Source organism: Leishmania major, chromosome 32 (assembly GCF_000002725.2).
Source record: "Leishmania major strain Friedlin complete genome, chromosome 32".
Classification (NCBI taxonomy): domain Eukaryota; phylum Euglenozoa; class Kinetoplastea; order Trypanosomatida; family Trypanosomatidae; genus Leishmania; species Leishmania major.
In genome coordinates, this window is record NC_007273.2 from 194,627 (window position 1) to 222,167 (window position 27,541).

Below are 27,541 nucleotides of genomic sequence, written 5' to 3' on the forward strand. Positions count from 1 at the left end.
TTTTTTATCAGGGCGAGTATGCCTGCCCCTCTTTCGATGTCCTCCCTCTTTCCCTGCCTTACCTTGCCGAGGAGCTGCCCGTTCGTCTCCAGGTGTATGGTGGTGGGGGGGCCTCATCCTCGTGTACATGCACCACGTCCCTACCTTTTTATGTATTTCCGCCGAGGAGAGACGTGCTCAGCGCGGGAAGGAAGGCAAGGGTGGGATGGATGGGTATGTGGGGAACGCACGAAGGAAGAGAATCGTAGTGACTGCCGCGTGGCTTATTTTGATCGCTCTTCTTCGCTTTGTTTTTCTCGGACGTTTGTTCTTCTTTCTTCAGTCTTTTCATTTTTTCGGTGTGTGGGGGGATGTTTCTACTCATCCTGCCTGAAAGTGAGGCTCACTGTTGCGCCCCTCCTGAGGCCGCACAAGCGCGGTGATGATCCCGCGTCCTACCGCCCCCGGGACGCCGACCGGCAATCTGTGCAAGTTACTCGTGCGAACGACCTCGCGACGACTGCGCGCCCATGTGGAAGACAGGCTTCAGCCATGGCGGTTTGGCTTCCGTGCTCACCGCCCCACTGCCGATCCCCTCGAGACTCGCACCTTCACAGAGTACTGCAATGCCAGCCAGGTGTCAAGACAGGCGCAATGTTTGCGGACTCTGCTCGCGCGTTCGACTCGCTAACTCGCGGCGCTATCATGGCACTCAAATTCAACGCAGGCCCGACCCGTCCTCGCTCGGCCATGGAGGTCTGAGACGATCGTTTCGGCTGTGCTCGCCTCCGCAAGAGATCGACGGTGGCCAGCTTGTGCATGTGGAGTCCCACAAAGATCGGCCGTAGGCCTTCTTTTCCTCGTCAGCGCACTGGGATCGCTGAGTGTGGAGCTCAACAGGAGACCCGGACTGCACCACGCCTCTTTTGCCGATAACGTTTCACGCTTCACACCCTCCACGTGCATGGGTGTCACACGAGCCCCACTGCGGTCCGTCCTCTGGGGTGGGCGGGGCACTGGAAACCGAAACACCCCGTGGTGATGAGCGCCCCCTTCAAAGCGCGGTGCGCATTCTTCGGTGCAGCGACATCGCGACCAGCTGCAACTCTCCGCACTCACGCGGGGGGATGCCCTGCGCACTGAGCGTGGGAGGTGCACACGCCGGGCGGCAGCGCTGTCGCAGCGCTCTGGCGGCTCTCGCACGGGCATGCACCTATCAACCCTTGGTGACATGAACGGAACTGCCAGATGGGGGGACAGCGAGCCACCCGGGCAGCAGCGTTGCCCTGAGGCAGGCCCCGGCACCGAAAACGCGAGCCCCGCGCGCACGCGCTGCGAATGACCGCTGGTACGGTGTGTCCCGCCCAAGCAAGGCATGGAGCGGTGAGCAGGGCGCGGGCGATGGTGGAGAGGGGCGCGCAGAGATGCACAGTGATGAGCCCCAAAGTGCATGTGTGCGGAACGTGCGGCATCTCCTGCATCGGACCGGGTGGGCTGATGTGGCGCAGACGCCGGAAGCATGAGGGGACCACTCCGGGCTGCATCGCCGAGTCCCCCAGACTCCGATGTGGAGAGTCGCCGCACCACATTGAGGAACGCCGCGGCCTGAGGCGACGGAGGGAGAAGCATGGCACACAGGCAGGGTGTGCAGGGGGTCTCCGAGGGCACTGGCCTGCAGCTGGCCAACTGCCTCGCTGAGCTCATCCGGCACGCGCCTAGGCCTGCCCCTAATTACCCGCACGCCAGACGCCAGGGGGCTCCGCCCCTCGACCAGGACCCCGGAGGTGGTCTGCTTGGATCAAGGTATGCAGTCCAGCCAGGTCCGTCTGGCGCCGATCGCGCAGCACGTATCCGAGGAAGGACGAGAGGTGCCCAGTAGAAGCATGGCTCAATGCAGCGACAGGACGGCTTGTCCTAGACGAGCAGGGCTGAGCCGTGGCGCAGCAGAGGTAGGCGAACTGCGATTGTGTGTGCGCATAGTTCTTGACTTGCTCGTGGCAGAATGGTCACGTGGTCGAGAAAACTGAGTAGCGATGGTTTCCGCTCTTGGTGCCGAATGAGTGTCAAGCGGTGATGACAGTTTAGAGCTTTTCTGCAGGCAGTGGCTTGATTCTTGGCTGCTCTGGTGCAGTGGGGTATAAACTGGGCCCTTCAGTCATTCATCATGTCACAAAGCGGACACACATAACCCTCGGCGTAGGAGGCTCGATGTAGTCTGTATCGGCTCTCGACCAGACTGCATTGATTCGGAGTCATGGAAAGAGCACAATGGCCAGTTTCCCTGGTCGTGTGCGGTGCTGCTACGCCGTCGTGAATCTCTCCAAGCGCATGTGTTTGTGTGTGTGAGTGGCGGGTGCGTGTGACGCTCCGGAAACGTGCGTTCGCCTGCTCTTCGTAGCGGAGGCGCACTTGCTGTAGGGAGTGCGTCTCAGGTTTTTCCCTGCCTGCGCACAAGAGGTCCGTCACAGCGCTGGGGATTATCGATGGCTCTTTGTTCATCTAGGCTGCGTGCCCCCATGTTTTGTCCCTCCTTCATTTCTTAGCTTCAGCCTTTGCCGTTTTATGGCATCTTTACTCGCCTATTTATCTGCTTCGCATTTTTTCGCCCTCCCCGATTATGCTGCGGCGCTCGATGTTACCGATGGAGAGACGCACAACGGGACGAAAAAATATCGCGCAGAGAGTGTCAGCGCATACCTGGCGCTGCCGCCTTCCTTTGTTTCGCATTCTTGGCGCTTGTTGACCCAGGATCGGGGGAGGGGTTGTCACGGTGCCTCAACAACTGGTATCGCCCTCTTCTCAGTGGGCAACGGTTTTAGCGAAGAGAGAGGGCACCGAAAGAGAAACGCCGCGCGTACAAGTGTGTACATCGGCAACTCGCACTTGTCCCGCTCCCATCCTCAAGGATGGGCGGAAGGACCGCGTTTGAAGATGTCTGCGCTAACGAGGCGAAGGCATGGAGCATCTGCCTAGAGACCAACTTGGGCGGCAAAGATGTTCGCAAGAAGTGCGGCGAGCAGCAGCAGACGTTCGACACATGCGTTTCGGCTTGGCGCACCAAGGTTGGCAACGCCGTTCAGGTGAAGGGGGAGAACGAAGGGGATCCGCCTTTCCAGTGTGCTTCCATGGCCTGCCACATTGGAGAGTGCTTGCGCAAGTACAACTACGACTTTGACCGGTGCGAACCGCACACCCAGTTCTTCAAGTACTGCGTCAAGAGCTTCTACGGCCAGGACTACATTTCGTAAAGCGCTAGTGGTGAATGTGGAAGCGACCGCGATGTGTACCTCGGTGAACAGGCCGCGAAGGGCTTGCCCTCCCTTTGAGAGACTCTCCTTTCTCCACTTTCTGCCGTCACAAGCCTCCGCACCGTGTCGGCTGTCTGTTGTTTTTCTTCTGCTTTTAATGCGGCTCATTTGCAAGAGATGGAAGGAGCCGTTGCCAGCGGTGCTCTCCCCGGGCGCTTTTCGTGTGCCTCGTACCGTGCGTTTGGTTGGGTTTTACCGCTTTACAAGACAACAGTATCTATCTATATCTATCTATATATATGTATATGTATATGTATAGATAAGCGTGCCAAATGATGACGACGCGGAGTTCACGTGGCGAGGCCCAGAGCGATGCGATCGATCCTGGCACTTGATACAGCATACAAGCTCACGGCGAACCTGAGGGCAGCTTTTTCGCTGTCTTCTAGCGAATAGGGCCGCTTGAACGTACACGTACATGACGGGCGACCTTCTTCGTTTCTGTCTTCGCCTTTTTTCTCTTGCTCATGTGTGCATCTGCCTCTCTCGACATACGCAGCTCGGCTCTCTCTCTCTCTTTCTCACCACTATCTTTGGACAAGAAAAACGAGTGCGTCTTGGCTTGGCTCTGCTCTTCTCTCGTGTCGAGCACGGGCCTGTGCGCACGCGTGATTTCTGGGGTGTTGCCGTGCCGTCTACCAAGGACGTTGGCAAAACACTCCCTTGATGCACTGGACCTCACCTGCTTCTCGGCTGACATCTTTTTGTGTTCGTTGCTTTCCCTCCGCGTATCGCGTCGCTCATCGGGCGAGTGCAGGTAAGGAGGTGTGAGTCTCTCTCTCTTCTTACCTTCGCCACACACGCCCACAGCATCGCCGGCTGCCTCTCGCTGCCCGTATCGCCGCTCTGCCTGTCTGTGTGTTTCCTGGCATTTGGCTGTCATCCACGCCCCCCCCCCTCCACCTCCCCCACCGAGCTCGCTTTGCGTGTGCGTGTGCGTGTGTCTTCTCTCTGTTCCGTTGACGTTGAGCCTGATGAGCTTTCATGAAAGCGCTGCCGCGGCGTTGCAAAGCGGAGAGGGCTCGTTGTGTCCCTGCTCACAAGGCGAGCTGCCGTCGCCGTTTGGCTGCATACCGACTTCGGCGGAGGATACCGTCTTCATCAAGACGAACAAGTTGGTCTGGGTGAACTCCGGTGCGCAGCTCATCATCATCCTTGTTGGCGTGATCGACTTCCTCTTAGGCACCTTGTACTTCTTCATTAGGCGGCGGCGCAACGAGGAAAGGCTGGAACGCTCTCGTGCCGCTCGGCAGTCTTTGCGCGTGAACGAGGACGGGAATGTGTCTGACCCACCCAAGAAGCACCTCTTCTCCCGCAGCCCAACACTGCATCGTCCACTGCAACCCGTGTCGGAGCTGAACGGGAGGTGCTGTGGCTGCGCGAGAATCGCTGACACGGTGCTGCTGCCTTGCAAGCACGCCGTGTGCTGCTACTCGTGCTCGGACCACGCTACTTACTGCCCGTTCTGCAAAGAGGCCTGTACAGACCGCCAGCGACTCTTTGCGGTGTAGGTAACACGTGAGATAATGTGAAGGGGCGACAGAGAGAGAGAATTCGCAGGGACTCCACGAGCACAAGAGCGACAGAGCGAAGTCGTGAAACACAAACCAGCGCGCACATCATACACACAAGTTGGCCAGCATGGCTGTGTATCTTGTGCTTATCCGCTGGAGAGACTGAGTTCACGTCGAGCGACTAAAGGATCGATTCGCTGCGGCATTCGGTGCTGTTCTCTGACTTTCTTTTCAGCTTGCGAAGGTAGGGCCGTACAGGGGCTGAGTGTCGTGTATACGGCTGGAAGTTTGGAGATGGGACGTGGCAACAGATGGTCCCGCGTTTTGTCGCGCGTAAAACACGGCGACATGTAAGCGCGTGTGAAAGGGGTGCCCACAAACTCAGGAAGAGAAGTAGCCAACACGAGAAGGGCGAGGGCGCTGAAACTGGGCGTGACTCCCCTTTCCCTCATTAGAGATCCTGCACGGTGTCTTCGTCACCGTGTCGCTGCTCATCTAAATTCCTCCTTGCTTTGTCTTCTTTACGCTCACGCTCTGTAGGCTGCTGTCGTCTTGCGGCGGCTGCGGCTGCGCACCGACGGCGGCTGATCCAGCGGGCAACAAAGTGAAGTGCGAAGGGGGGAATAGGGGTGCGCATGCCCAAGTTTGACGCCTCTTGAAATTTACTGTTTCCAGATGGGCATGTCGTGCGTGTGGCAGATACAGAGTAGGGCAAGGCAGGCGCCATCGTATGCTAATTCGTTTCGCTTGTCTGTCTCTCTCTCTATCCGGTGTGTTGTTGTCTTCTTCGATTGCATTTTTCAGCTCAGGATCGCTAACGATAGCGTGGCCTTCGTTCGTACTTCATCCTCTACTTTCTGTTTTTTCGTACATGTAGGTGCTTGTTTTTGTGTTGGCGTGTGAGACGTTGTCCCTCTCCCCCTCTTTTTTTTTGGCGGATGTCTCCCTTTCCTTTCATTGGCTCATGCTGCTTCTGTCGCCTGTTTTCTTTCTGTGCCCGTCGTATACGCATGATTTACTCGTATATCTGTGCGTGTGTGCTGTGCGCTCTTCCTTTTTTACTCCCCCTTCCCCCCAAAAAAGGTGATAGACGTGCACTCAGCCAACTTGAGGATCGAAGGCTACAGCGTTTCGCCATCAGCGCTCTCTCGTGCAGCCGTATGGGGGTAGACTGTGACGGTGCAGCGGTATCGACTTCATCGCCTCTCATTCTCTACTAGCCTAGGTGGACTGCGGGCGAGGTGGAGCGCTGGCACATGCGCACTAATGAAACACACGCGTGGCTCCTCTGCCCTGCCTTTCTCCCGATTTTCATCCTCTCTCGTTTTTTCCGCAACTGAGGGGTGGGAAGTAGACGGGATGGCGCAGTGGGGCAACTTCTCGGTCTCTGCCGTTGCTGTCGACTATGCTGCCTCTGACCGTCGCCTGCATTCCCCCCCCCCTCCCCGGGCAACCCCCCTTCTGCGCTCCTTTTTCCTCTCCATCTCCCGCTACCTCTTCACTGTTTCACCATTTCTCCGGCGTTTGCACACGGCGCACACGTGCACTCACACGGGATATCTTGTATGGATGTCCCCCTCTCTCTCTCTTGCTTTCTTTTCCGTCTGCTTTGGGTTACGGCGTGGGATACACATATTTGGTTCTCGACTGAACTTCTGCCCCCCCCCCCCCCCCCACACACACACACACACCTTCCATCTTTCCACGTGCATCCAGGTAGTGTGTTGCACGTACACTCACACCTGTACCTTCAGCTCATCTCTCCTCCTATCCTTGCACCCACGTACATATCCGCACATACACAATCTCGCAAGTGCAAGTTTGTGCTTTGCAGGATGGATGCTTTCCGGTCGTTGACGATCGGCACCAAGTTCAGCGCTGCCCGAAACGAGGAGGCGGCCAAGTTGTTCCGCAACGCGGGCAAGGACAAGGGCAGCCACGGATTTCCTGACGCTATCGGCGCTGATGGAGCGGTTACCCTTGAGAACGCATCGGACATGGGCAGCAGCAGCCTGTCAGTGCCGCCTCCCAGTGCGACGCTGAACCTTTTCGGACGCCCCACAAGGAGTCACGCTGACGCAAACGCGCACCTCGGCGTATCAGCGGGCTCGGATGCTGCGGCTGCCGCCAACACCGCCTCCGAGAACAAGGCGCTAAAGGCAATAACCTTCAAGAAGAAGCGCAACATCTGGCGCCGCAACGATCTGCAGGTGACGGGCACGGACTTGCCGGCACCGATCGAGCACTTCTCCGACCTCGTGCGCCCACCGCTAAACGTGCCGCGCAATGTAGTGAACAATCTCTTCGCCCGTCAGCACAAGGTGCCCACTCCAATCCAGATGCAAGCGATCTCATCCCTCATCCACCACCGCGACGTGCTTGCCTGTGCACCGACCGGATCCGGCAAGACGATTGCTTTTCTTGTCCCTCTTTTTGCGCTGCTCAAGGCACCGGATGCGTCCTGCGGTGTGCGTGCCCTCATTGTGACGCCCACCGCCGAGCTTGCCCAGCAGATCGAGCGCGAGGCATTCTTCTTGATGAAGGGTCAGCGATGGAAATTTGTGCAGCATGGCCAGACGACCAAGAAAAAGGACATTTTCATTGCTACCCCGGGCCGTATTCTGTCGCTGCTCGAGCAGAAGCTACTAGACTTGAGCAACGTGCAGTATCTCGTGTTCGACGAGGGCGATCGCTTGTGGGACAGCAGGACGGACTTCTTGACTGTGATTGACAGGATTCTCACTGCATGTACGCGCACCGACAAGGTAGTCAGCCTGTTTACGGCCACGCTGAGCGAGAAGGTGGAGGCAGCTGCCCGCTCCGTCATGGGTGCCGACCCGGTGCGCATCATTGTCCATGGCCGACGCTCCGCGAACACGCACGTGAAACAGCGATTGGTCTTCTGCGGTAATGAGCTGGGCAAAGTCGTAGCGATGCGCAACCTTGTGCGGGAGGGCATCACGCCGCCGGTGCTCGTGTTCGTGCAGAGCGTGGAGCGATCGAAGGAGCTGTACGAGGAGATCCGGATGGAAGGCCTGCACATGGCCATCATGCACGCCAAGATGACCGTGGAGCAGCGCGAGGAGACGGTGCTGCAGTTCCGTCTCGGCAAGATCTGGGTCCTTGTGACGACGGAGCTGCTTGCGCGCGGTATCGACTTCAAGAACGTGGGCACGGTCATCAACTTCGATTTTCCAGCAACTGTCGACTCGTACATCCACCGCGTGGGTCGCACGGGCCGCGCCGGGAAGGAGGGAACGGCGATCACTTTTTTTACGGAGGACGACAAGGAGCGACTTCCTCCGATCGCAAAGGTGATGCAGGACTCTGGGAACGCCGTGGAGGATTGGATACTGGGCATCAAGGTGGATCGCAGCACCCGCCGCCGTCTTGAGCGCACAACGCCGCAGCGCACCATTGTCAGCACGCGGAAGCGCATGCTGGTGGCCCAGCAGCGTGTGCAGCGTCAGTACCGTCGTCTGGAGGCGGAGAAGGCAGCGAAGCAAGCCTCCAAGAGGAGCAAGGGCTGCGGGGACTGCGACCGCGACGACGGCGATGACAGCACGGATGATGCGTAGCAACCCGTGCACAAGCGCATGTGCTTGTGTGTGTGTCAGTGTACAACCGCGGCAGTACTCTTTCACTCAGTCAGCTGAACACGCTCTCGTCGTCCCGTCCACGCCACCGCTCGACTAGGGGCATGAGCCAAACAACGTTTAAACCGCAAGGGCGGGGGTGGGCCACCACGAGGGTACCACGGTCGCTTCGTATCCCCGCGTGTGGCGGCTCCTCCTCCCTTGCGGCTTATGTCAGCTGCCGGTAACACAGATTTCGTGTAACATAACGCCACAAGAGCTAGAACTTGCACGGGAGTGACTGACGTGGCAGACGAGACACGTGAGACACTTGACATCGTCGGGCCCGCAGAGGACAGCATCGCGCCCCTCTTCCAGCAAGACCTCTTTTTCTGAGAGCGAGGGGCCACCGGAGAGCAGATGCACCGTCTCTCGATGGCCTCTTGTGCCTGTAGCACCGCATAGGGTGCCCTGTCCTTCCGATTTATACATGCGTGGGTGAAGGTCGTAGACCCTCTTTTCTCTTGTGCCCCATCCCCTCGCTTGCCGATGTCCGTTACGGCATCGGCACACATCTATTTCAGTTCGCTCTCTCACCACGCACGTTTCGTACATGTGGCCGTGAGGCGCTAGATGAATACCGATGGAGATGTCTGCCGGCCCCTCTTCTCACGCCTTCGCTGCTGAATTCTCCTTCCCTCTCCCTTTCTCCGTACCTTCTACTTCTGCCGTGCACACGTGCGCTAAGCCGAACGCCTACTCTTCCCTTCTCTTCCTCTTTGATGGGTAATCTGGTGCGCCGGTGTGTCTGATACGTGAGCGCCTGCGTGTGCGTGTGTCAGTGGTGATCTACCTTGCCGCTCGAAGCGTGTTGGTGGTTTGAGCTGTCTACGCTCACAAACACGCACCCCTCAGTGAGAGAGGCGATGCTGTTGGCGCTGTCTGCACGTTGTTTCGCTGCCCACAGCTGACTCCTGCCCCTTTTTGTTTGCCTTTTCGACTTTGTTTCTCCCAAGGGCCTTCTAATGCCGGAGATGTCGGACGTGTGGCTGCTGGGAGTGGTGCTCACCGGTGAGACCACATTCTGGCTGTGCGAGCCGACCCACCTGAAGCCGTTAGCAGAGGACTGGAAGGCGATCAACTGCCGATGGCTGTATCCTGTCTTGGAGAACTTGAGCGATTTTGCCGACGTGAGCGGCTTCGAGAGCACGGACGCCGTGTACGAGGTTGACTGGGTAGGGACATCAAGAGTGCTGCGGCCCGCCACCCTGGCGTGGAACGTGCGAGGAAAGCGGCGGAAAGTCGGTGACACCACATACGTCTTCGTCCCTGCAGAGGAGATCAAGCAGCTCGACGAGGCGTTTAAGCGGTTTGTGAAGCTAGAGGCAACGATGAAGCCGCCGCCGCCGCGCGGCGTCACGTCCTCGCCGTCTGCTGCTGAAACGCCGGGGCCTGCAGAGGCGAAGACGATGCTGACTCTGGACGCCTCGCCGTCTGCACCGGTCCACCAGGAGGAGGATGGAAAAGATGGAAAGCCGCTGGTAACCGCAGCTTCACTTGTAAGCACGCAGTCGTCCGCACCCACTGCAGGTGAGGTTCCGCATGAGACTGTTACAAGGGCGGAGGACGAGAGGAGCGCGTCGCGCCACGCAGACATCGACGGGAGCATCGCCTCCTCGTCTGCACCGCACCCCCGAGCCAAGCATCACCGCGGCGTCACAAACCTGTCTTCGTTTCCTTCTCACAAGCGGCAGACGCCGCACCGCGGCACTACTATCTACCAGGCTCCGGTGCACAGAAAGCCCACCGGCGAACACTGCAGCAGCGAAGCCTTTGAATGGACCGAGATGTATCTTGTGCATCGCGGTAGCGTTGACTATCTTTGTCCGAAGGCAACGGGCAACGCGTTCGGCTTCCGACTGGACCGCGTGATGCACGATGGGTTCCCGGTGTTTTTGCTGTTCTCTAGCTCCCACAACAACAGTGAGGTCATGGACCCCAGCGCACGCGGCGTGCCGGTGTTTGAAAAAGCGCAGCTGAGCGGCGAGGCAGGCGAGGGTGCGGTGCGCAGCTCAGTGCTTGTGGTGACGCGCCTCAGCTCCAAGAAGCACCAGCCTTACTACCGCACCGACACTGGTCGCACCACCGCAGGAAGTCGCCGCCGCCGGCGACGCGGTGACGACGATAGCACCACCACCGAGGAGGACGAGGACGTCGACGACTTCTTTGACGACGATGACGACGACTCGGAATCTGACGGGACGTATGGGGAAGAGGAGCATCGAGTTGGAGCACAAGGATCGCGCCGGCGCGCTGGGGATGAGGCAGCAACAACGGCAACACCTGCAGCTGGCACCGCTGCACCCGCGGCTGCCAAGAAGCCAAGGACCGAGGCGAAGGACCCCGCCGGCGAGAGCGCAGTGGCGGCATCAGCGGCGCGGAGGAAGGAGAAGAGGAAGGTTGATGCCGCTGCTAATAAGCCGCTTCAAGCAGTGAGCGTGAATTTCTGGGCGGACCCGCAGTACGCGGCCCCTGCACCTGAACAACTGGCCCGGGAGTTCCCGTTCAAGTCGGAAGGCTCTGATACGCCGCAGACGGTCGTGTTTAGCAACGGCATCTGTGTCACCTACACTGCATCTACCGCGGCGAAGCACGCGCCACCGGAGAAGAAGCGAAAGACGGCCAAGCACGGCGGCGCGGCCGCCTCCTCAGAGGACATGGACTTGAGCATGCTCAACGAGCACATCTTGAACGCATTTGCGCAGGTGAAGAGGGACTGCGTGTAGGTGTGTGTCGAGGGAGGTGTGATGGAGAGGGAGGACACAGCTGCATGGGTTTGGGAAGCTCTACCTGTGAGTATTTATTCTCCTCTGCGCATGTTTCCGTCCTCATCTCCTTACTTCACCATCGAAGGGAAGGTGCCCTGCCGCCTCACTGCGGGTGCTCTGTGCCACTGCTATGGCCCGTTTGACTTGGTATATGCGTGTGTATGTGCACTTGCGTGTGTGTGTGTAGCTGCCTCGTGTCTGTGATGGCATGAGCTACAGCGACGTGTACATGTATTGATCACTGAAGGATGCGGAACAGTGCTCCATAGAGAGAAGAAGCATATCAACAGCTCGAACGGCAGTGAATGCACATCAAGTTACAGCATAGAATTGTGCCACCGGCTTCGCTGGTACACAAGAACGGGGCGGATGAGGAGTCGCCTGCATGTGTATGTGTGTGTGTGTGTGGGGGGTAGGCGGGGGGTGAGAGGTGGTCAATAATGTGTCTCTCGCTCGTTGAGAAGAAAAAGAGATGGTTTGTGGAGACTCTTCCGCCCCCTTCGAGCTGCAGCCAGGTAGCACAAAGCCCAGCGCTAATTCCGTGCCGTCTACGCGCCGAGCCTCGGAGAACCGTCTTGGTCCATCCATCCCTTCATCAAGGTGCGGAGAGCGGGAGCGTAAGTGGAGCACTGCACTTACGCACTCGTATGGACGAGTGTGGGGTGGTTATTCATACCCCTCTCTCCACACACACACACACACACACACACGTCCAATGCCCCACGTGCCCCGTCACCGTCGCCGCACCCTCCAACACTTCCTGCTTGTTAACTGGTCTTACACAACTGCCATCAAACACAATAAAACACGGTATCGTCGCATTCAACCCGTTGTCTCTCCATCTCTTTACCCTCATCACGGGGCAGGAACTGAGCGAGCGTCTTGACTCGCCTCTACACTGTCGAGCCGCGCACGATCACACACCCATATCGACTCGTAGCTCCTCTCTCATCCGTCTCTGTTTCGATCGGTTTCAGTGCCGAGGGGGAGGGTTAGAACTTCGTGCCCCGCGCCGCCGTCGGATGCATCGCTTTCGCAGGTTTGCCCCGGAGCACGCATGGGCAGCTGTGCGCTGCGTCTTTCAGAGTAAGGAGTTTCTGGCGGCGTCCAAGGAGCTGCCCACGACCCCGGAGGGGCGCAACCCATACGATGTCCTCGAAGTCACTGTCACCCGCGCTACGACACTTGACGAGATTTCAAAGCAGTTCCGCAGCCTCGTCGTCAAGTACCACCCCGACAAGCCAGGCGGCTCCACCGAGAAGATGGCCGAGGTGAACTTGGCCTACAAGATTGTTAAGGAGAACCATGATGCGATGCTGCGCCGGATGAGGGAGGCAGAGTCAACCATCAAGGCGAACGAGGCATACCGACAGCACAAGCACGCGCGCGCCAGCCGTGACGAGGACCTTGGCCGCTCCGGCGGGCTTAACCGCCGCAACTCGCGCGCCACGCGAGAAGCTGCTGAGTCCACCAACTTGCGTCGCACCCGCTCCCTGAAAGAGATCGAGGCTCAGTGGGCACAGTACAAAGAAGACACCGAAGCAGCAGTAAAGAGCATGTGCAACCGCTACGAGCTGGCCGTCCAGCAGGGAAAGTTCTTCCGCAAGTCGGCGACGTTGAACGAGATCACGGTACGCGAACGATGGCTGCGCAAGTCGTTTGTGAAGGGTGCCTGGGAAGATGTGCATGAGCTTCGCGGGGAGTTGCTTCGTCGAGGTACCCGCAGCGCTCAGCAATCCGAGCTAGCAGAGGAAATGGTCAGCTTTGCCTCCACGACGCAGCGGAAGCTGAATGAGAATTTTCAGCGACTGACCCAAGAGAGTGTGCAGTCGCAGTCCCGCATGTTAGTCGAGCGCGCCTTCTTCATTGTGTGCTCCGTAATCTTGCTGGTGAAGGTGTGGAGGTGGTTTGTTGGCTTTACCTTCAACAACACGCTCACCGTGAAGCTCAAGCGTGGTTTCCTCTCACAGTAACAGCGTCGCGTTGCGCGCCTCTGTGCGGCGCATCGTGGCAGTCTTGCCCTTGTTTTCTTCGACGAGCGTGGAAGGGGGAGGGGGAGGGGCGCAACGGTCGAGGTGCGGCTGTTCCTTATGTGCCCGGACTGGTTGGCGCAGTTTCCTTCTGTTTTCCTTTCTGCGTTTGCATCCGCTGTTTCTTGAATTGCGGCGAGTGTGCGTGTGAGGGGGGTTTGTGTGTCGCCTCCTCCACTGTCACATGATTACTGAACCTCCCATAGCCATTCGGCTCTTGTGCCTGTACTGGCTGGCATGCGAAGACACGCACACGCCTGTGCGTGTGTGTGCGGTACCCTACGAATACCTGGGTGCAAAGTTCATGGCGTGTTGACGTGCGAAGGGTGCGGGGTGGCGTGAGGGAGGGGGCAAGGAGGAGAGAATGCGGTGAGACTTTTCAGCGTTGTCGTTGCTTGGTCTACGTGGACGCACGAAGGCTGCTTGGGTAAGTCGCTTGCTCATCTCCGTCTCTCTCCGTCAATTTGTGTCTTCGTTTTTCATCTCGCTGGGCTCCCTCGTTCCAGGGAAGGCCGTGGAAACTCGTGATTCTCGCCGGTCTAACGGAGCTGATGCAGCTTGCGTTGGCGCGGTGGTTCACGCGTTTCTCCAAGCGACCTTGCTCGCACTCCCTGCCTGGCCTCTGTCACCGCCACCGCTCGTCTCTCTCCTTCTTATCATGTCGCTGCTCATCACCATGACACCTCGCTTGTTGCTCACGGACCGATAACTACTTTTTTTTCATTGCGCTGCTCTCTTTCCCGCCATACACATACACACCGTGCGCAGGCGAGATGCTGCCTCGACCACAGACGTACCAGGCAAAGCCGTACGTCCCCGTCACCTCCGCCGCCATCGACCCGTATGAAGAGGGACAGAGCTTTCTCGTCGATAATGATCGCCTTGACAGCTGGTTCCGGTACGTGGAGGCTGAACTGCAGCGCTACCGCAGTCCCTTCGTCGCCGCAGAGGCACTCTTGACAGAGCTGCGGCTGCGCAGCCACGAACTCTATCAGCCGGAGCGCCTCTACGTTTCGACGGCGCTGCGGATACTGCAGGCGTGCGTGCCGCACCTCTCCCCGGAAACGGCGCAGGTGGCGCAGACCGCGGTGCACGAGCTTCTCCCGTGCCTGATGTACACGCGCTGCACACCCCTGACGACATTGACGTCAGAGCCGTCCTCGTCGAGGGGCCTCGAAAAAGTGACTCAGCTGACCTACGCCGGTGCCTTCCGCCTTTTGCTGAACCGGTTGCAGCAGTGCCAGACGCAGCTTCGGCGTCTCGAGGGACACGCTCGCGTGGAGGCAAAGGTGATGGACCTTCTTGTGCATGGGCTGGACCACATGTGGCTGAAGATGTGCTTCTACTCGTGGCGAACGTTTTGCAGGCAACTGGAGATGCGCAAAGCGCGGCTTCGACGACGACTGCTGCGGGTCACAGCCAACGAGGCGGTGCCCGCCTTCCTGCGCACGTGGCGGCAGCACGCCCACGCGATCGCATTGGACGCCAAGACCTCCCGCAACAGCTTTCTTCAGAAGCAGGTTGAGGCACTGTACCCTCTCGAGCAGGAGGCGAAGAGCCGGTACGACCACCTGTGCGAGGAAATCAAGGAGAAGAATCGACTGGCAGGTGACAGCCTGAAGCGGCTGGAGGAGACGAAGTGCCGTCTCAAAGTGCTCGAGGACCTCATCGCCGAGACGCAAAGATCCCTCACCGACCACTGGACGACTTGGAAGGAGTGCACGCGGCTGATGTTCGACGACATTGGCGAACTGCCGGGCAAGACGAACCACACACTTCGCACCGAGTACGTCATGAATATCACCGACACGGCGTCCGCACTGTCGAGGCGGGCTCGCGGGCGAGCTGGCCGGATGGGACTGCGGCACGTCGCACAGTTTCTCCTGTTCGAGGGGGAGCTCGGCGTCGACGTCGACACACAGACGGTGGGCGGGATGAAGGGCAGCTTGAGCGCGAAGTCAGGCATCGGCTCCTCTTCTTCCACCTCCTGGCCTGTGCCCCACGACGCCGGCGGAACAGCCCTCTCTGTGCCCTCGAAAACGCCGGTCACCCACACAGTCCCCACAAAGTCGAAGACGATGGTCTCCCTTCAGGTGCAGCCGAGCGACCCGGATCCGCAGTCAACTGTCTTTGCGACGAGTCTGGCCGCCAACGTGAACGACGTGTACTGGACTGTGGCGACGGTTGTGCAGCCAGTTCTGACGCCGCTTCACTTGATAGACGTGCTGCATCACAACGAGGCGCACTTGAGCATAACGCTCGGCTTTCTTTCCACCGTGTACAGTGGCGGCCACTGCTCTCTTTTTGCACCCGCGGCGCGAGCGGCGCAGAGGACCGAGAAGGCGCTGCTGCCTCTTCCCTCGAGTCAGGGCTTTGGCAAAGTGTCGCCGACAGCGGCGCCGAAGGACGGCAGCGACGACGGTGGCACCCCCGCTGCTGCGGAGGATGTCAAGTGGGGCGCACTCATGATGCAGGATGTGACGCGCGGCATGGCGAAGGTGCAGGATTGCGTTGAAGCGAGCGAGGGCTACTTGCTGTCAGTGCGCCAGGGCATGATGATGAGCGAGTTGGAGGTGGTCCAGGGGTACCTCGAAGACTTGTACAGGCGCTGGGCTGCCGCCGGCATACCCTTATCGCAACAGAAGCTGGAGTCTGTCTGGCAGCCTATTGTGACGCCAGCGAGGCTGCCCATCCTTCAGGCGCTCTATCCTGAGCATGGAATTACCTGCTTCACCGAGCTGGTCCACTACGTGGCCCGTGTGGCGGAGTTCAGCGGCTGCTCCTTGCAGGCGCTGGCAGAGCGGCTGGATGCCACGTACCCGTACGACTCGCTAGAGGAACTGCGCATTGTCCGGCGCAGTGACGAGGCCACGGAGCTGTTCCGCGAGCACGCGGCACACCTTGCCACGCTGCTGGTGTATCTAAAGGACAAGGCAAACTCATCGCAGTATCACTGTGCTCACCTATCCGTGCTTCTCGAACAGGAGTTCGGGCTGACGCCGGCGGAGGCAGCGGACATTTCCCGCTACGCACGAAATGAGGGCGGCGATGTGGTGAACCGCGACGACATTGAGTGGCTTCTGCTGTTTTCCGCCTTGTACGTGGACCCGTCCCCCTTTACCTCTCTTCTGGATAAGGTCGCGCGGCTGCTCGAGGACTGCACCCCGTTCTTTCAGCAGCTTGCCAGGGCGGCGTCGGCGGCTACGTAAGCATCCGATGGGGCTGCCAGCGACGCTGCGACGGCCTCGCGTCGAAGTTTGCAGACTGCGAGGCAGGCGTGCGCCATGCCCTGGCCGCACAATCCGTTTGCCACCCGTACGTGTATGCTTACTCTCTTCGCGCACTCATGTATATTAGGATTCTTGGATTTGGAATTGCCTACTCCCCGATGCACGTTTACATGCATTCGCAGATACGGTTGCTACTAACACATGCGGGCTATTCTGCACGCTCCCGAAAGCCGCATTTCTTCCTACAGCCTGGAGATGTGAGAAGGAGGATGGTGCGGCGTCTGTGTGTGTGTGTGCGTGTTTGGTGTCTCGCGTGTGTTCCTCTTCCGAGTTGCTTTCCGTTTTAATGCCTGGCATATCGCTTGTACCACTCGACCTTTTTTTCGTTGCTGTTGCCCCCCTCTCGCGCTCTCGATCACGCTCTGCCTGTCTTTCTCGGGCTGGTCGGCGCCCTTTTCCTCACTTCTACACCGATGAAGCTGCAACGAACCAGCTGTGCGATACAGCGAAGGAAAGGAGACGACACTTCTCAAGATGTGTCTGGGCCCCCTTTACTACTACGCAGCTTGTGGTGCTTCGTACTCTGCCGCATACTCACTAATCCTCAGTTTTCTGTCGCTGCGTGTTTTTCGTACTTCCGAATAGAGGCAGGGATAGACAGAACCGCCGGGGAACTGTCAACTCGGTGACTTTCTGTGCTGGCGTGTGTGTGTGTGTGTGTGTCTGACGCTTCAACCCTCTTCCGCTCCGTAGCGGACTCTCACACGTTTCTCCCGCACGTTTTTCCTGACGAGCCTCTCTCTCGTTCCTCTGCTTTGCAGTGATGTACATCACACACACACACACACACACACACACACACACACACACACACATCCACATACACGTCCACTATCGAGCCTTCCCCAGCAGTGCGGCACGGAGAAAGCGCTTCGTTAGAGTGCTTTTGCTGCGGCTTCACAAACCAGGCACATGGTGTGGTGCTGCTCTTCCTTGAGGTGTGGGAACCACTTACCATGCCTGAACGCAGTTTTTCCGCATTAAACACAAGTGTTTAACAGCAGGGCATCCTCTGGTGAAGCAGCTCAGTAAAGACAACGTCTCTGCCGCAGAAAGAAGAAGCATCATGTCGCGCCTCGTCACGCAGCACAAAACGTACGTGCACCACGTCGCCCTCGACCCATCCGGCTCCCTCTTGGCATCGTGCTCGAGCGATAAGACGGTGGAGGTGTTCCATCGTCGCACCCTGCCTGGGGGTGGTGCCGTCTGGGAGCCTGGCTGCGCGATGCACGACCATTCAGGCCCGGTGCTGCGTATGGCGTGGTGCCAGCACCGCGAGCACGGCCCTCTTCTCGCCACCGCCGGGGCGGATCGCTGGATTTACATATATCGTATCATTATCTCCTCTCACGAAGGCCGCACACTGCTGCACACGGTGCGCTGGTCTCCCGTGCGCGGGTACGAGAAGGACGTCATAACGGATGTGGCCTTTGTGCCACCGCAGCAGTACCACGCTCTGCTTCTCTCGACTGCGTCGTTGGACGGCTGTGTTCGCCTCTACGAGGTGCACCAGCCACAGCAGTTCCCGTGCGTGTGCAGAATATCTCCGGAGGCCGACGCCGCGGCGGAAGCGGCCAGTGACAGCGCCGCTTGCGCCGTAGGGGTGTCCGCCGGCAGCGCAGTCGCGGAGCGCCGTGAGGATACGTCGGCATCGCCGTCGGCTTCCTCAGTGCCGCTGCTGCGCTCCGGCGGGGTCACAGCCATTGGCTGGTTCCCAGGCTCTGCGGAGCGCACGATGACCCTTGCCGTCGGAACCGTGTCGGGGCGCTTCTTTCTCTACCGCTACATCAAGGACTCGAACTCCTTCATGAAGATATCGCTACCGCAGGTCGAAGCCGGCGTGCTGCGCTGCAGTGCGCCGGTGTGCAACGTGAGTTGGGCTTCATGCGTTGGCCGCCGCTTTCAGCTCCTGTCGATTTGCTCCCGGAGTGAAGTGTTTATTCTCCGGCTGAACTGCGTATCGCCTTCCATTGACGAGAAACGCAGTTTCGAGCTGTTTCGGGTGCCATTTGGAGCCGTCAGCGCGTCCTGGGGCCGCTCAAGCACGCTCCTGTATCTCGCCACGGACGATCGACGTACACAGGTGATTGTGCTGCAGATGGCAAACCCGCTCGACCACCAGTCGTGGAAGGTGGTATCACGCAACGCGGCTGAGTAACTCTTCCCCTTCACGCACGCGCCGCTTAGTGTGTCGATAGCTCCTCACCTATTGCTTGTCTCAGCCTCGGCGCTCGCGGCCACGCGCCTCCATCTGAGTAGTGCTTCACCGCTGTTGCCGTGTGCGCTGTTTCGCGTATGCACGTGTTCTTCACGGCTACTGTGGCCTCACAGACGCGCGCGTACACACATCTCCCTGCTAGGGCACAGAACACTGCCGCCAGATCTTCACTTTTGTCTGCCGAGAAGCTGAAGGCGAAGCACCAACAAAAAAGTGAAGGCAGAGCTGCAACACGTGGGTGCCGCTCTAACAACGCTACCACCGCTCAGCAACGGGAAAAACATCCTTGCAGGATGCAGGATGCGATCTGTCAGAGCGTTTTGGTAGCTGATAGCACCGAATCATTTGTTGTTCCCATAGCTGCCTCGCATTCACAGCGGTAGCGCTGGTGGTCGTGGAGGACTGCATGTCGGTGTCGCGTCTTCTGACATATATATATATATATACATGCACAAAGATGCCCTCTCCCCTGCTTCCGATACCACTCGCCTCACTCTACCCCTCCTTTGCATCTCGGCGTTCTCCTTTTCGCCGCGCCTCGTGTTCCTTCGTTCACCTGACGCGGAGGGGTACACCAGCAACAGAGGCACCCAACACACCTACCACAGAGGCGCATACGCGGGCGCATCGAAGCAAGAGGGCCGCTCTCTTACCACTAAGGCCTTCCACCACCTGCGCTGCGTCTGCGCGTAGTCGCCACTGTTGTCCTTGCAGCTGATTAGTCGTTCTCTGTGCACAGTTACTCGGGGAACACCGGGCAGGCGGGGTACACATATTTGGAACGGTGAGCGTCCCCGTAACCACACGACCGCCACACAGACACATACGTGCGTGCGCCGCAAGCCAGCGCCAGTTCAAGGTGCTCGATTACACAAGTGAGCACAAGGAGAGACGTTGAAGGACTTCAATCGACACCCGCTGTGTGTGTCCTTGATCATTATTGGCTGCATCTACTCACAGACACACTCTCCGCGCCTTCACCCTCTTTTGCTCTCCCTCCTCATTCACTCGCGTCTGCGTGCGTGTCGTTCTCTACACCGCTGCGCTCTGACCCAGGCGTGCCCCGATCTTATCTCCCTCCGTTGCCCTTCTCCTGATCTGCTTTGTACACGCACGCGGGCGTCTCTCGGAGACCAACTTGTGGGCGGCATAAAGCAGCGGAGCGACCGCGGCTCAGAGTACCCGTCTTCGCCATTTACCTCACAACCTCCCCCCCCCTCCTCCCCCGCTTTCCCTGCACTCGACTCGGGTTCACCTGCGCGGCAACAGGAGCAGCGGAAGGAGAAGAGGTGAACCTCACAACAACGGAATGGAACGCGGCCCGCGCTCCTCGTCAGGGGGTCCCGATGGGGGCCTCTGCGCGCTGCACAGCAAGCGGCGCAGCAAAGCCGATCTCATTCCGTGGAATCAGCAGCCAGGTAAGATGCGCTGCCTGCTGCAGAAGGAGTGCCACGTGCGTAGCGAGAACCGGCGGGCTGGTGGCAGGGAGCAGGGCAGAGCTAGCGGTGGTGGCAGTGGCAGTGGCGGTGGCGACGTGCGTGAAAGAGACCGTAGAGGAGGAATGGGGCGTGCCGGTAGTGGTCGCGAACGCGGTGGCCGCAGAGAGCGCGGGGACAGAAGCGATCGCAGAGAACGCGGGGACCGAAATGATCGCAGAGAGCGCGGCGACAAAGGCGACACTGTCCTGTGCCGTCTTCACCGTCAGCGGCGTTCCGCTCGGCAGATGCGCGAGGTGGGGGCGGGCGTGTTTGAGTGCGCGGAAGGCAGCCGGTGTAAGCAGGCCGGCGATAGGCGTATTGGCGCCGCCGGTGGCCGCGGCGCTGATGAGCGGGGTCGATTCCGTGATCAGCGAGGCCCGTCGTTTGTAGAACGTGGAGCAGGTGCTCGGCAGCGGCAGCGACGTGGCGAACGCGCGCCTCGCCCGACGCAGGACCAGCGCTACGATGACGCGAATGCGGCTGCGTGGGCACCATCGGCAGGCACCGGCGTAGGGGGTGGCGCTGCAGCTCGTCGTCGGACCGGCAAGGCGGAGCGCAAGGTGTGGTGTGCGCTGCATGGCAAGCACTTGCCAGCGAGCCAGTGCGAATTCGTGCAAGATTGCTGCTATGTCTGTCTTGACCCTAGCAGCTGCTTGGCCACGCCGCTGGAGGCACCCGCGATGCTGCTCACACGCGGCTGCGCCGAGGTGCTGTGCAGCAAGCATCACACCCTGCGCAGTGCCGGCTTTGTGGAGTTGACGGAGAAGCCTGTAGCGTACCAGTGCATGCCCGGTCACGCATGCCGGGGTGTGACAGTGCCGCACATGGGCCAAGAGGCGCACGGCGCTGCGACGGCTTCTGGGGGTGGCCCTGCCGCGATGCCGTACGCGATGGCGGACATGGACGATGATGAGGAGGTCTACATGGGTGCGCGCGTGAACAACACCTTCCTGCCCCAGAGCGGCCGCGAAGCCGTCTCCTCCTTTTTTATGTGAGAGGGATAGGGGAGGAACGTTGGGGCGGCTGCGACGGGCGCCAGCGCGAAGGATGGAGACGAGTCTGTTCGAGGCTTTTGCTGCGGGGATGCCCTTTTGTGAATGCGTTCTCGTAAATGGAGAGGGGAGTGGAAGAGAGGAGCGTCTGGCTGCTGGCTGCGGTCGAACCGTCTCCTCCTCCTTTGTGGCTGTGATATCTTTGGTGAGTGTGTTCTCTCTCTCGCCCGCTCTTGCTCTCTCCCGAGAGCGCTGTGTCGACGCCACCGCGTAAAATAACCTAAGAAGGGGAACCGACTGCGCTGGCGCACGAACGACACGGAGCCAGTCTCCGCGGACATGTCGAGGCTACGTCTCGCGCGATCAGTGTCACTAGACGGGAGGGGGTGATCGACGATCTCTTCCCCGAACCCTCTCCAGGGCATACACGCTTCTCCCAAATCGCCAGGCCCTTGGTCTCCTGCTGGCGTTGCCACACTACGTCGCCATGGCATGACCTTGCAGCTGTTCCCTTTTGACAGTCGCGCTGTGTATGGAAGCAAATATGCCTCTGCGATTCGTTCGTGCCACTCTTGCTCTTTGCGTCGCCTCGCTCTCGAAGGTGCATCACCCTCTTGTGGTCGCCGCATGCCATCCTCGCCATTCCCACTGAAGCGCTCTTCAGCACACACTCACGGTCAGAAATCCCAGCCCAACAGCCCAAAGGCGAAGCGGCGTCGCTGCTCACAGACATCTCCGAACCGCTCCCAGGCACAGAGGGAGCAGCGAAACGCAAAACGCGCACCGCTCGCTGCAACTCCCCCCTCGCGCGACTCACCTTTCCACCCCATGACAGCCACACCAGAGATGGCGGAGTACTGCCTCCGCGTCATTGCGCAGCAGATCAGTGCCCCCGATGACCCATCGGTGCCACTGCCAGTTATCCCAAAGGAGGACTCGGCGTGCTTCGTGACACTCACGACACTGCCACAGGAGCGGCTGCGCGGCTGCATCGGATCCCTACAGCCAGGGGACCTCAAGAAAGACATGCGGCGACTCGCACTTGCCGCCGCCTTCCAGGACTCGCGCTTCCCCAAGGTAAAGGAGGAGGAGCTGCCGACGCTGCGGTGCTGCTTCAGCCTGCTGCATACCTTTGAGCCATGCGCTGCTTGGAATGACTGGGAAATCGGCAAGCACGGCCTCATTGCCGATTACGACGGCTACAGCGCCACGTACCTGCCCTCGGTGGCGGAGGAGCAAGGGTGGGACCACAGAGAAACCCTCGTGAGCCTGCTGGAGAAGGCGGGTTTCGAGAAGCCGGTGACGGACCATGTGCTGGGGAAGGTACGCCTGACCCGGTATCAGGTCAGCAAAGCCTTAAAGGACTACAAGGATATTATCGCTTCGTGAGCGGCGCCATCGTCTGCAGCTGCGCTGTAGGTGTGCGCGGGAACCGGTAAGAGTCGGCTTCCACCTCAGCGCACACGCAGACGCACACGAAGGCGCAAAAGGCGGTGTTGTGCTGCCATCTCTCGGGCGTTTCTTTTGTACGTTTGGCTGTGCCTTGCCTCCGTTCTTCTCTTAGTGCACCCATTGTGCTCTTGGATGTTGGGGTGTACCTCTCAAAAAAACACTCGCCGCCCCCCTCCCTCCCTCCCTCTCCTGCGCGCTGTGCTCCAGGCCGCACATCCATGCCTTGCTGTGGCAAGGTAATGACTCGTTTTATGTGTCCTTTTTTTGGTTCAGCTTCTTGCGCCCTATTCTATACAGCTCTTTACTCCCGTCGTGCAGAAGTGCGCGTGAATGTGTGCGTGTGCACCGCGCGTTTCGCTATTTCAATACTCTCCCCGTTTCATCCGGCGCTCAAGAGAAACGAAGAGGCACCACAGCAACATCAGCAAGGCGAAACATAGAAAATGCGACACAAGAGATTCGCACGCGCGTGCCAACTATCATGTGAGCGAGCACAGGCGCAGCGCTTCCTCATATGACAAGTTGTCACGTTTTCTTCCCCACCATCTCCTGCTAGCTCAATAATTACCACAGCATCTGAGGAGTAACGGCTGCTCAGGAGTTCTGAGGAGGGGGGGGGCGGGGCACAGTGACTGGAGCGGAAAATTCAAGCGCGCACGGCTGATTATGAGGTGATTGGGGAGTGGGCATCGGCGAGGATGGTACCACCACCACTAATCCATGGTCCGAATGAAGCCGGTACGACGGCAAATGAACGTCTAACCTTGCTTCCTGTACCGCTCAACGCCGTGCCACCCTTGAGACTCCCTGTTGTCTGGGGTAGCCGTTGTCAACAGCGCGCTAGCCCAGCCTTTCTCGGACGTCCGAAGCCCGTTCATCTTTCTCTCAACACCCATACTCTCTGCATCTCACGCCCCACCAACACATTAATGGAACCAACCAGGCGTACAGTACCTCCACACACACACACACACACACACACACACATGCGAAACGCATCCTCTTTTTTGTGTACTCTCTTTTCACTGTGACGCGACTCTCCTAACGTGGACTGTTAGGAGAGAGTGGTTGGTCTGCTCTCGCATCCTTGCCGGTTCTCATCACTCTTCTCTTTATCAGAGGGGAGGGGGGTCTGCGCCAGTCCATCTCTTCGCATCCTCGCTCAACCGTCGGAGCTGCCACTGAGAGACGATGAAGAGTGCCGACCGGGAAGCACACCGCCACAAGCGTCGAGGTTTTATCTTTACTTGTCATTAGCGTGCTTTTCTCCACACTTAGGGCCTCTGCCCCGCTTGCTACTTGACGTGTGTGCCTGCCCGCACCAACCAAGCTGCACCTCCATGAACAGATACCCAACAAACAGCTGAGGAGGCGGTGCAGCTCCACGTTTGCCTACGCATCTCTGCGTGTGAGTGTGTTGCTGCGCGTGCAGTGGCGCCGTGGCAGCCCGTGTGCATTGCAGCTAAACCTTCTCCCCCTATCTCTGCTTCGTTCTGTGAGCTACTTGGCGTGTTTCTTTTCTCTTTGTGCTTCGCTCTGCAGCGCTGCTTTCTCGCCCTCCTCAGGGCAACTTTTCGTGTTTTCTCAGTCTTTCTCTCTCCTCTTGACAGAGAGGGGACGGCACACCGCGCAGTGCGTGGTATTTCAGGGGTCTGCACCCCATTGTGTGGGGGGACCAGGCAGAGCCCCCACTACCCCAGCCAATGCACAGGCACCGCTTGTGGTGACAGGGTCCGGTGCCTGCGACACAGGGAGGCCAGCGCGATGCATCGCTGCTGATGTCGGTGCCCAGGTCCTGGATGGCGTTGCGCGGGGGCGACCTGCGACGGTGAACGCGTCCGCGCGACCCACATGACCAGGCAGCGTGTCAGAGTGACTGGAAGGCGCACCTCGTGCGCCCCTCGCTGGCCACTGGTGTGGGGAGCCTGAGCCACCCCGCGGCGGGATGCACGAGGCGGCGACCGGCATAGTGGGGGCAACTGTGGTGCTGACTGCGAGGCGGCGCGTGGGTAGAGCTCGAGGACAGGGGCCGTGCTCGGATGGCTGGGTCGGCGCACGGCTGTGATGCGTGTTGAGCTCTGCTTCGCGCGACGCGATGGACCCTGCGACATGCCGGGCGAGTAGGGTGGGGCTGCACTCATGCTGTACGGCAGTGCATGAAGGCAAAAAAAAATGAATAAAGAGGTCTTTTTTCCTAGAGGTTATCCTTTGCCGGTGTTTCCGGCATGGTGCTGCAGCCGTAGCGGCAGCTGCGCGTTACCCCGCCCTATCTACTCTCTCTCTTCTCTCCTCTTCCATCTCTCTAATGCCTGTCACTTGCTCTTTGGCCGTTTCCCGAAGCTGGCCTCATTTTCGGCGGTTTGCTTTCTATTTCTCGCTTGTGGACGCGTACATCTGTTGAAGGGTGCGTGTGGTTGTTCGCCGTCTCAGGGATAGATTGTGCCGCACTGGGTCATTGCGCTTGTACACACTTGATACACTGAGAGAGACGCCTAAAGCTAACTGTCGTAGCTGCAGCGGGTGTGGGCGCCGTTGTAACTGGCTGGATGCTCGCAGACGTGACAGACACCTACGGCCGTCTTCCATCGGAGCGCAGCGCGCGAGGGCACGGCGGCGCCAAGCACCAGAAGAAGAAGAAGCGGAAGACAAAGCTGAGGCGCGTCGACGAGTCAGAGCAAGATGGCTGGCTCGATCGCGCGCGGCAGGGTCTGCACTGCTCGCTTTTCTGCGGCGGCACTAAGTGTCGGCAGGAGAGCTGGGAGGCCATGAAGGAGAAGGATCAGCGTGCCGCGGCCATCGAGGGCTTGCAGTCGAACTGGGTCGGCAACGACGTCATCGCGAGCCAGCGACCGTCCACCTCGCTTTTTCTCAAATACCCTATTATCGCCCAGTTTCACGCCAAAAATGTCACAGGGGTTCTCAATCTACAAGAGAAGGGTGAGCATGGTAACTGCGGGCCCGACGGCATCTACGAAAGCAGCGGCTACAGCTACAACGGCGCCGAAGATTTGATGCCGCACGGCATCTCGTACTACGAGTTTCCGTGGCCGGACATGACGGCCCCGCAACAGGACATCGTGTTGCGCAGTGTGCAGGTCATGGACTACCACATCAAGCAAAAAGGTAAGGTCCTGGTACACTGCCACGCCGGGCTTGGCCGCACCGGGCTCATGATCGCGTGCTATTACGTGTACAGCCAGCACATACCGTCCGACGAGGCCATTGCGCTGGTACGCAAGATGCGCCCTGGTGCTATTCAGACGACGCGCCAGGCGCAGTTCATTGCGGACTTCGAGAAGCATCTGTGGCGACTCTCACAGGCGTTCCGGGTTGAAATCTCCGATGCCTTGATTGATCTCAACCTCTTCATTCAGCGACAGCGCCTCGTACTGCATGGCGAGCAGGCAGACTTGTACAAGAGCGTACCACTCTTTCTCCACACCATCTTGTGCCGCCTGCTCAACCTGACGAAGGACAACCCAGAGGCGGCTCGACTGGCATTGCAGTCGCTTGGCCCAAGCGCTGCCCCAACGGACACGACGCTGTCAGCGTGCCGCATTGCCATCAACCGTCGCCGCTTCCGCGTGCAGAGCGTGCGTGATGTGTCCATTCTGAGCTTCTTGGTGTGTGACTGGTTCCGCAGCACGTCATCGCCGGCGTTGACGGAGGAGAACTGCGACCAGATCGTGGAGAGCATGCGGGCGTCCATCTCGAAGCAGGAGGGGCTGCCGCTGGAAATTCGCCGCATCCTGTCGAAGCCAGCGCGCCACACGCTAGGGATGGTGATCTCGGCGTTCTTTATCATCTCAAGGCAGGTGGGCTGCGTCAGCCTTACAAACTTTGCCTTCCGCTGCGTCGTCGACTCCTTCAACCACGCCTTCAACCCGATCAAGGTTCGCCACAGCCCGCTCGAGCGCGAGCTTATTCACAAGTTTTTCTTGGAGTGGGGTGAGAGTGTAGGGGACCTGTACTTCAACTACGACACCGTACCCGCCGCGCACCGCACCATCAAGCGGATTGCGCTGGCCTCCTCCATTGTGCTGGAGGCGACGAAGAACACTGATCCGCCGCGGAGGAGCTCGCCTAGTGTTCGGACCCTCTCAGTGCCGTCGTCCACGCCGGAGATGTCTAGCAACCCAGCCAAACAAACGGGGGCCCCTGACTCTGCGCTGGTCTTTTCTACTCAAAGTCGCGCCTCCCACCTATTCGACATGCCCCTCGCCGTCGAAACGGACTCGGAAAGCAAAACACGCCTCTGGCGGCAACACCTGATCGAGTACCGCCGTGACACAGATGGTCGACGTGGCCGCGGCGAACGACAGCGTCCGCCCGCCTCTTCAGCCGACGCCAAGGTAAAGCGCTGAAATAGCGGCGCACTTTCTGTCTCTATATGTGCTCGGATGCGTGTTCGCTTGAGTGCGCTTGTGTGCATCGGCGCCTCCCCTCTCCCTCCTTCGTCTTTCCCGTTATACAACCACCTAACTCTGCCCTGTCATGCACAGATACATATATATATATATATGCATATATATATATATGTGTACGAGGGAGGCATAGAAGATGCAGCACCGGCAGAGAGGAGTATGGTTGTTGTGGTTGTGGTTATATGTATATATATATGTATGTGTGTGTGTGTGTGTGTTCAGATGTGCCTCTTCTCCTCCTTTCCCTTCTGGGTGTGCTTTCCAGCCACTTCTTGTCGATGCCGTGACACACGCCCCTCCCCTTTGCTTTCCACCGTTTGAGGGGTATGCGCGAATGGGTCGTCGCTCTTCCCGTCTTGTTCTGTTGTCGGTCCTTTTGGGAGACCTGCGCCCCACCCCAAATCCGTCGTCTCGCCCCCTTCTAATTTTGCTGCTCCTTTCTTTGGCAACTCT

At 59.1% G+C, this 27,541-nt stretch overlaps 10 protein-coding genes across 10 annotated transcripts; all 10 read left to right on the plus strand.

Moving 5' to 3' along the window:
* Nucleotides 1-2,885: 2,885 nt before the first annotated feature.
* Nucleotides 2,886-3,227, plus strand: LMJF_32_0550 (conserved hypothetical protein; the record flags this gene model as incomplete). The annotated part of the gene is made up of 1 exon (XM_001685318.1): nucleotides 2,886-3,227. The coding sequence occupies one exon, from the start codon at nucleotides 2,886-2,888 to the stop codon at nucleotides 3,225-3,227; it is 342 nt and encodes a 113-aa protein (XP_001685370.1).
* Nucleotides 3,228-4,261: 1,034 nt separating this feature from the next.
* LMJF_32_0560 (conserved hypothetical protein) lies at nucleotides 4,262-4,798 on the plus strand (the record flags this gene model as incomplete). Its single annotated transcript, XM_001685319.1, has 1 exon — nucleotides 4,262-4,798. One exon carries the CDS (start codon nucleotides 4,262-4,264, stop codon nucleotides 4,796-4,798), a length of 537 nt encoding a protein of 178 aa, XP_001685371.1.
* Nucleotides 4,799-6,636: 1,838 nt separating this feature from the next.
* LMJF_32_0570 (putative RNA helicase) lies at nucleotides 6,637-8,379 on the plus strand (the record flags this gene model as incomplete). The annotated part of the gene is made up of 1 exon (XM_001685320.1): nucleotides 6,637-8,379. The coding sequence occupies one exon, from the start codon at nucleotides 6,637-6,639 to the stop codon at nucleotides 8,377-8,379; it is 1,743 nt and encodes a 580-aa protein (XP_001685372.1).
* A 1,022-nt stretch (nucleotides 8,380-9,401) lies between these two features.
* LMJF_32_0580 (conserved hypothetical protein) lies at nucleotides 9,402-11,162 on the plus strand (the record flags this gene model as incomplete). The annotated part of the gene is made up of 1 exon (XM_001685321.1): nucleotides 9,402-11,162. The coding sequence occupies one exon, from the start codon at nucleotides 9,402-9,404 to the stop codon at nucleotides 11,160-11,162; it is 1,761 nt and encodes a 586-aa protein (XP_001685373.1).
* A 1,064-nt stretch (nucleotides 11,163-12,226) lies between these two features.
* LMJF_32_0590 (conserved hypothetical protein) lies at nucleotides 12,227-13,177 on the plus strand (the record flags this gene model as incomplete). Its single annotated transcript, XM_001685322.1, has 1 exon — nucleotides 12,227-13,177. The coding sequence occupies one exon, from the start codon at nucleotides 12,227-12,229 to the stop codon at nucleotides 13,175-13,177; it is 951 nt and encodes a 316-aa protein (XP_001685374.1).
* Nucleotides 13,178-14,007: 830 nt separating this feature from the next.
* Nucleotides 14,008-16,443, plus strand: LMJF_32_0600 (conserved hypothetical protein; the record flags this gene model as incomplete). Its single annotated transcript, XM_001685323.1, has 1 exon — nucleotides 14,008-16,443. One exon carries the CDS (start codon nucleotides 14,008-14,010, stop codon nucleotides 16,441-16,443), a length of 2,436 nt encoding a protein of 811 aa, XP_001685375.1.
* Nucleotides 16,444-17,590: 1,147 nt separating this feature from the next.
* Nucleotides 17,591-18,682, plus strand: LMJF_32_0610 (conserved hypothetical protein; the record flags this gene model as incomplete). The annotated part of the gene is made up of 1 exon (XM_001685324.1): nucleotides 17,591-18,682. The coding sequence occupies one exon, from the start codon at nucleotides 17,591-17,593 to the stop codon at nucleotides 18,680-18,682; it is 1,092 nt and encodes a 363-aa protein (XP_001685376.1).
* A 1,369-nt stretch (nucleotides 18,683-20,051) lies between these two features.
* Nucleotides 20,052-21,215, plus strand: LMJF_32_0620 (conserved hypothetical protein; the record flags this gene model as incomplete). The annotated part of the gene is made up of 1 exon (XM_001685325.1): nucleotides 20,052-21,215. The coding sequence occupies one exon, from the start codon at nucleotides 20,052-20,054 to the stop codon at nucleotides 21,213-21,215; it is 1,164 nt and encodes a 387-aa protein (XP_001685377.1).
* An 825-nt stretch (nucleotides 21,216-22,040) lies between these two features.
* Nucleotides 22,041-22,601, plus strand: LMJF_32_0630 (conserved hypothetical protein; the record flags this gene model as incomplete). Its single annotated transcript, XM_001685326.1, has 1 exon — nucleotides 22,041-22,601. One exon carries the CDS (start codon nucleotides 22,041-22,043, stop codon nucleotides 22,599-22,601), a length of 561 nt encoding a protein of 186 aa, XP_001685378.1.
* Nucleotides 22,602-25,210: 2,609 nt separating this feature from the next.
* On the plus strand, nucleotides 25,211-27,028 carry LMJF_32_0640 (putative phosphatase; the record flags this gene model as incomplete). The annotated part of the gene is made up of 1 exon (XM_001685327.1): nucleotides 25,211-27,028. The coding sequence occupies one exon, from the start codon at nucleotides 25,211-25,213 to the stop codon at nucleotides 27,026-27,028; it is 1,818 nt and encodes a 605-aa protein (XP_001685379.1).
* Nucleotides 27,029-27,541: the final 513 nt, after the last annotated feature.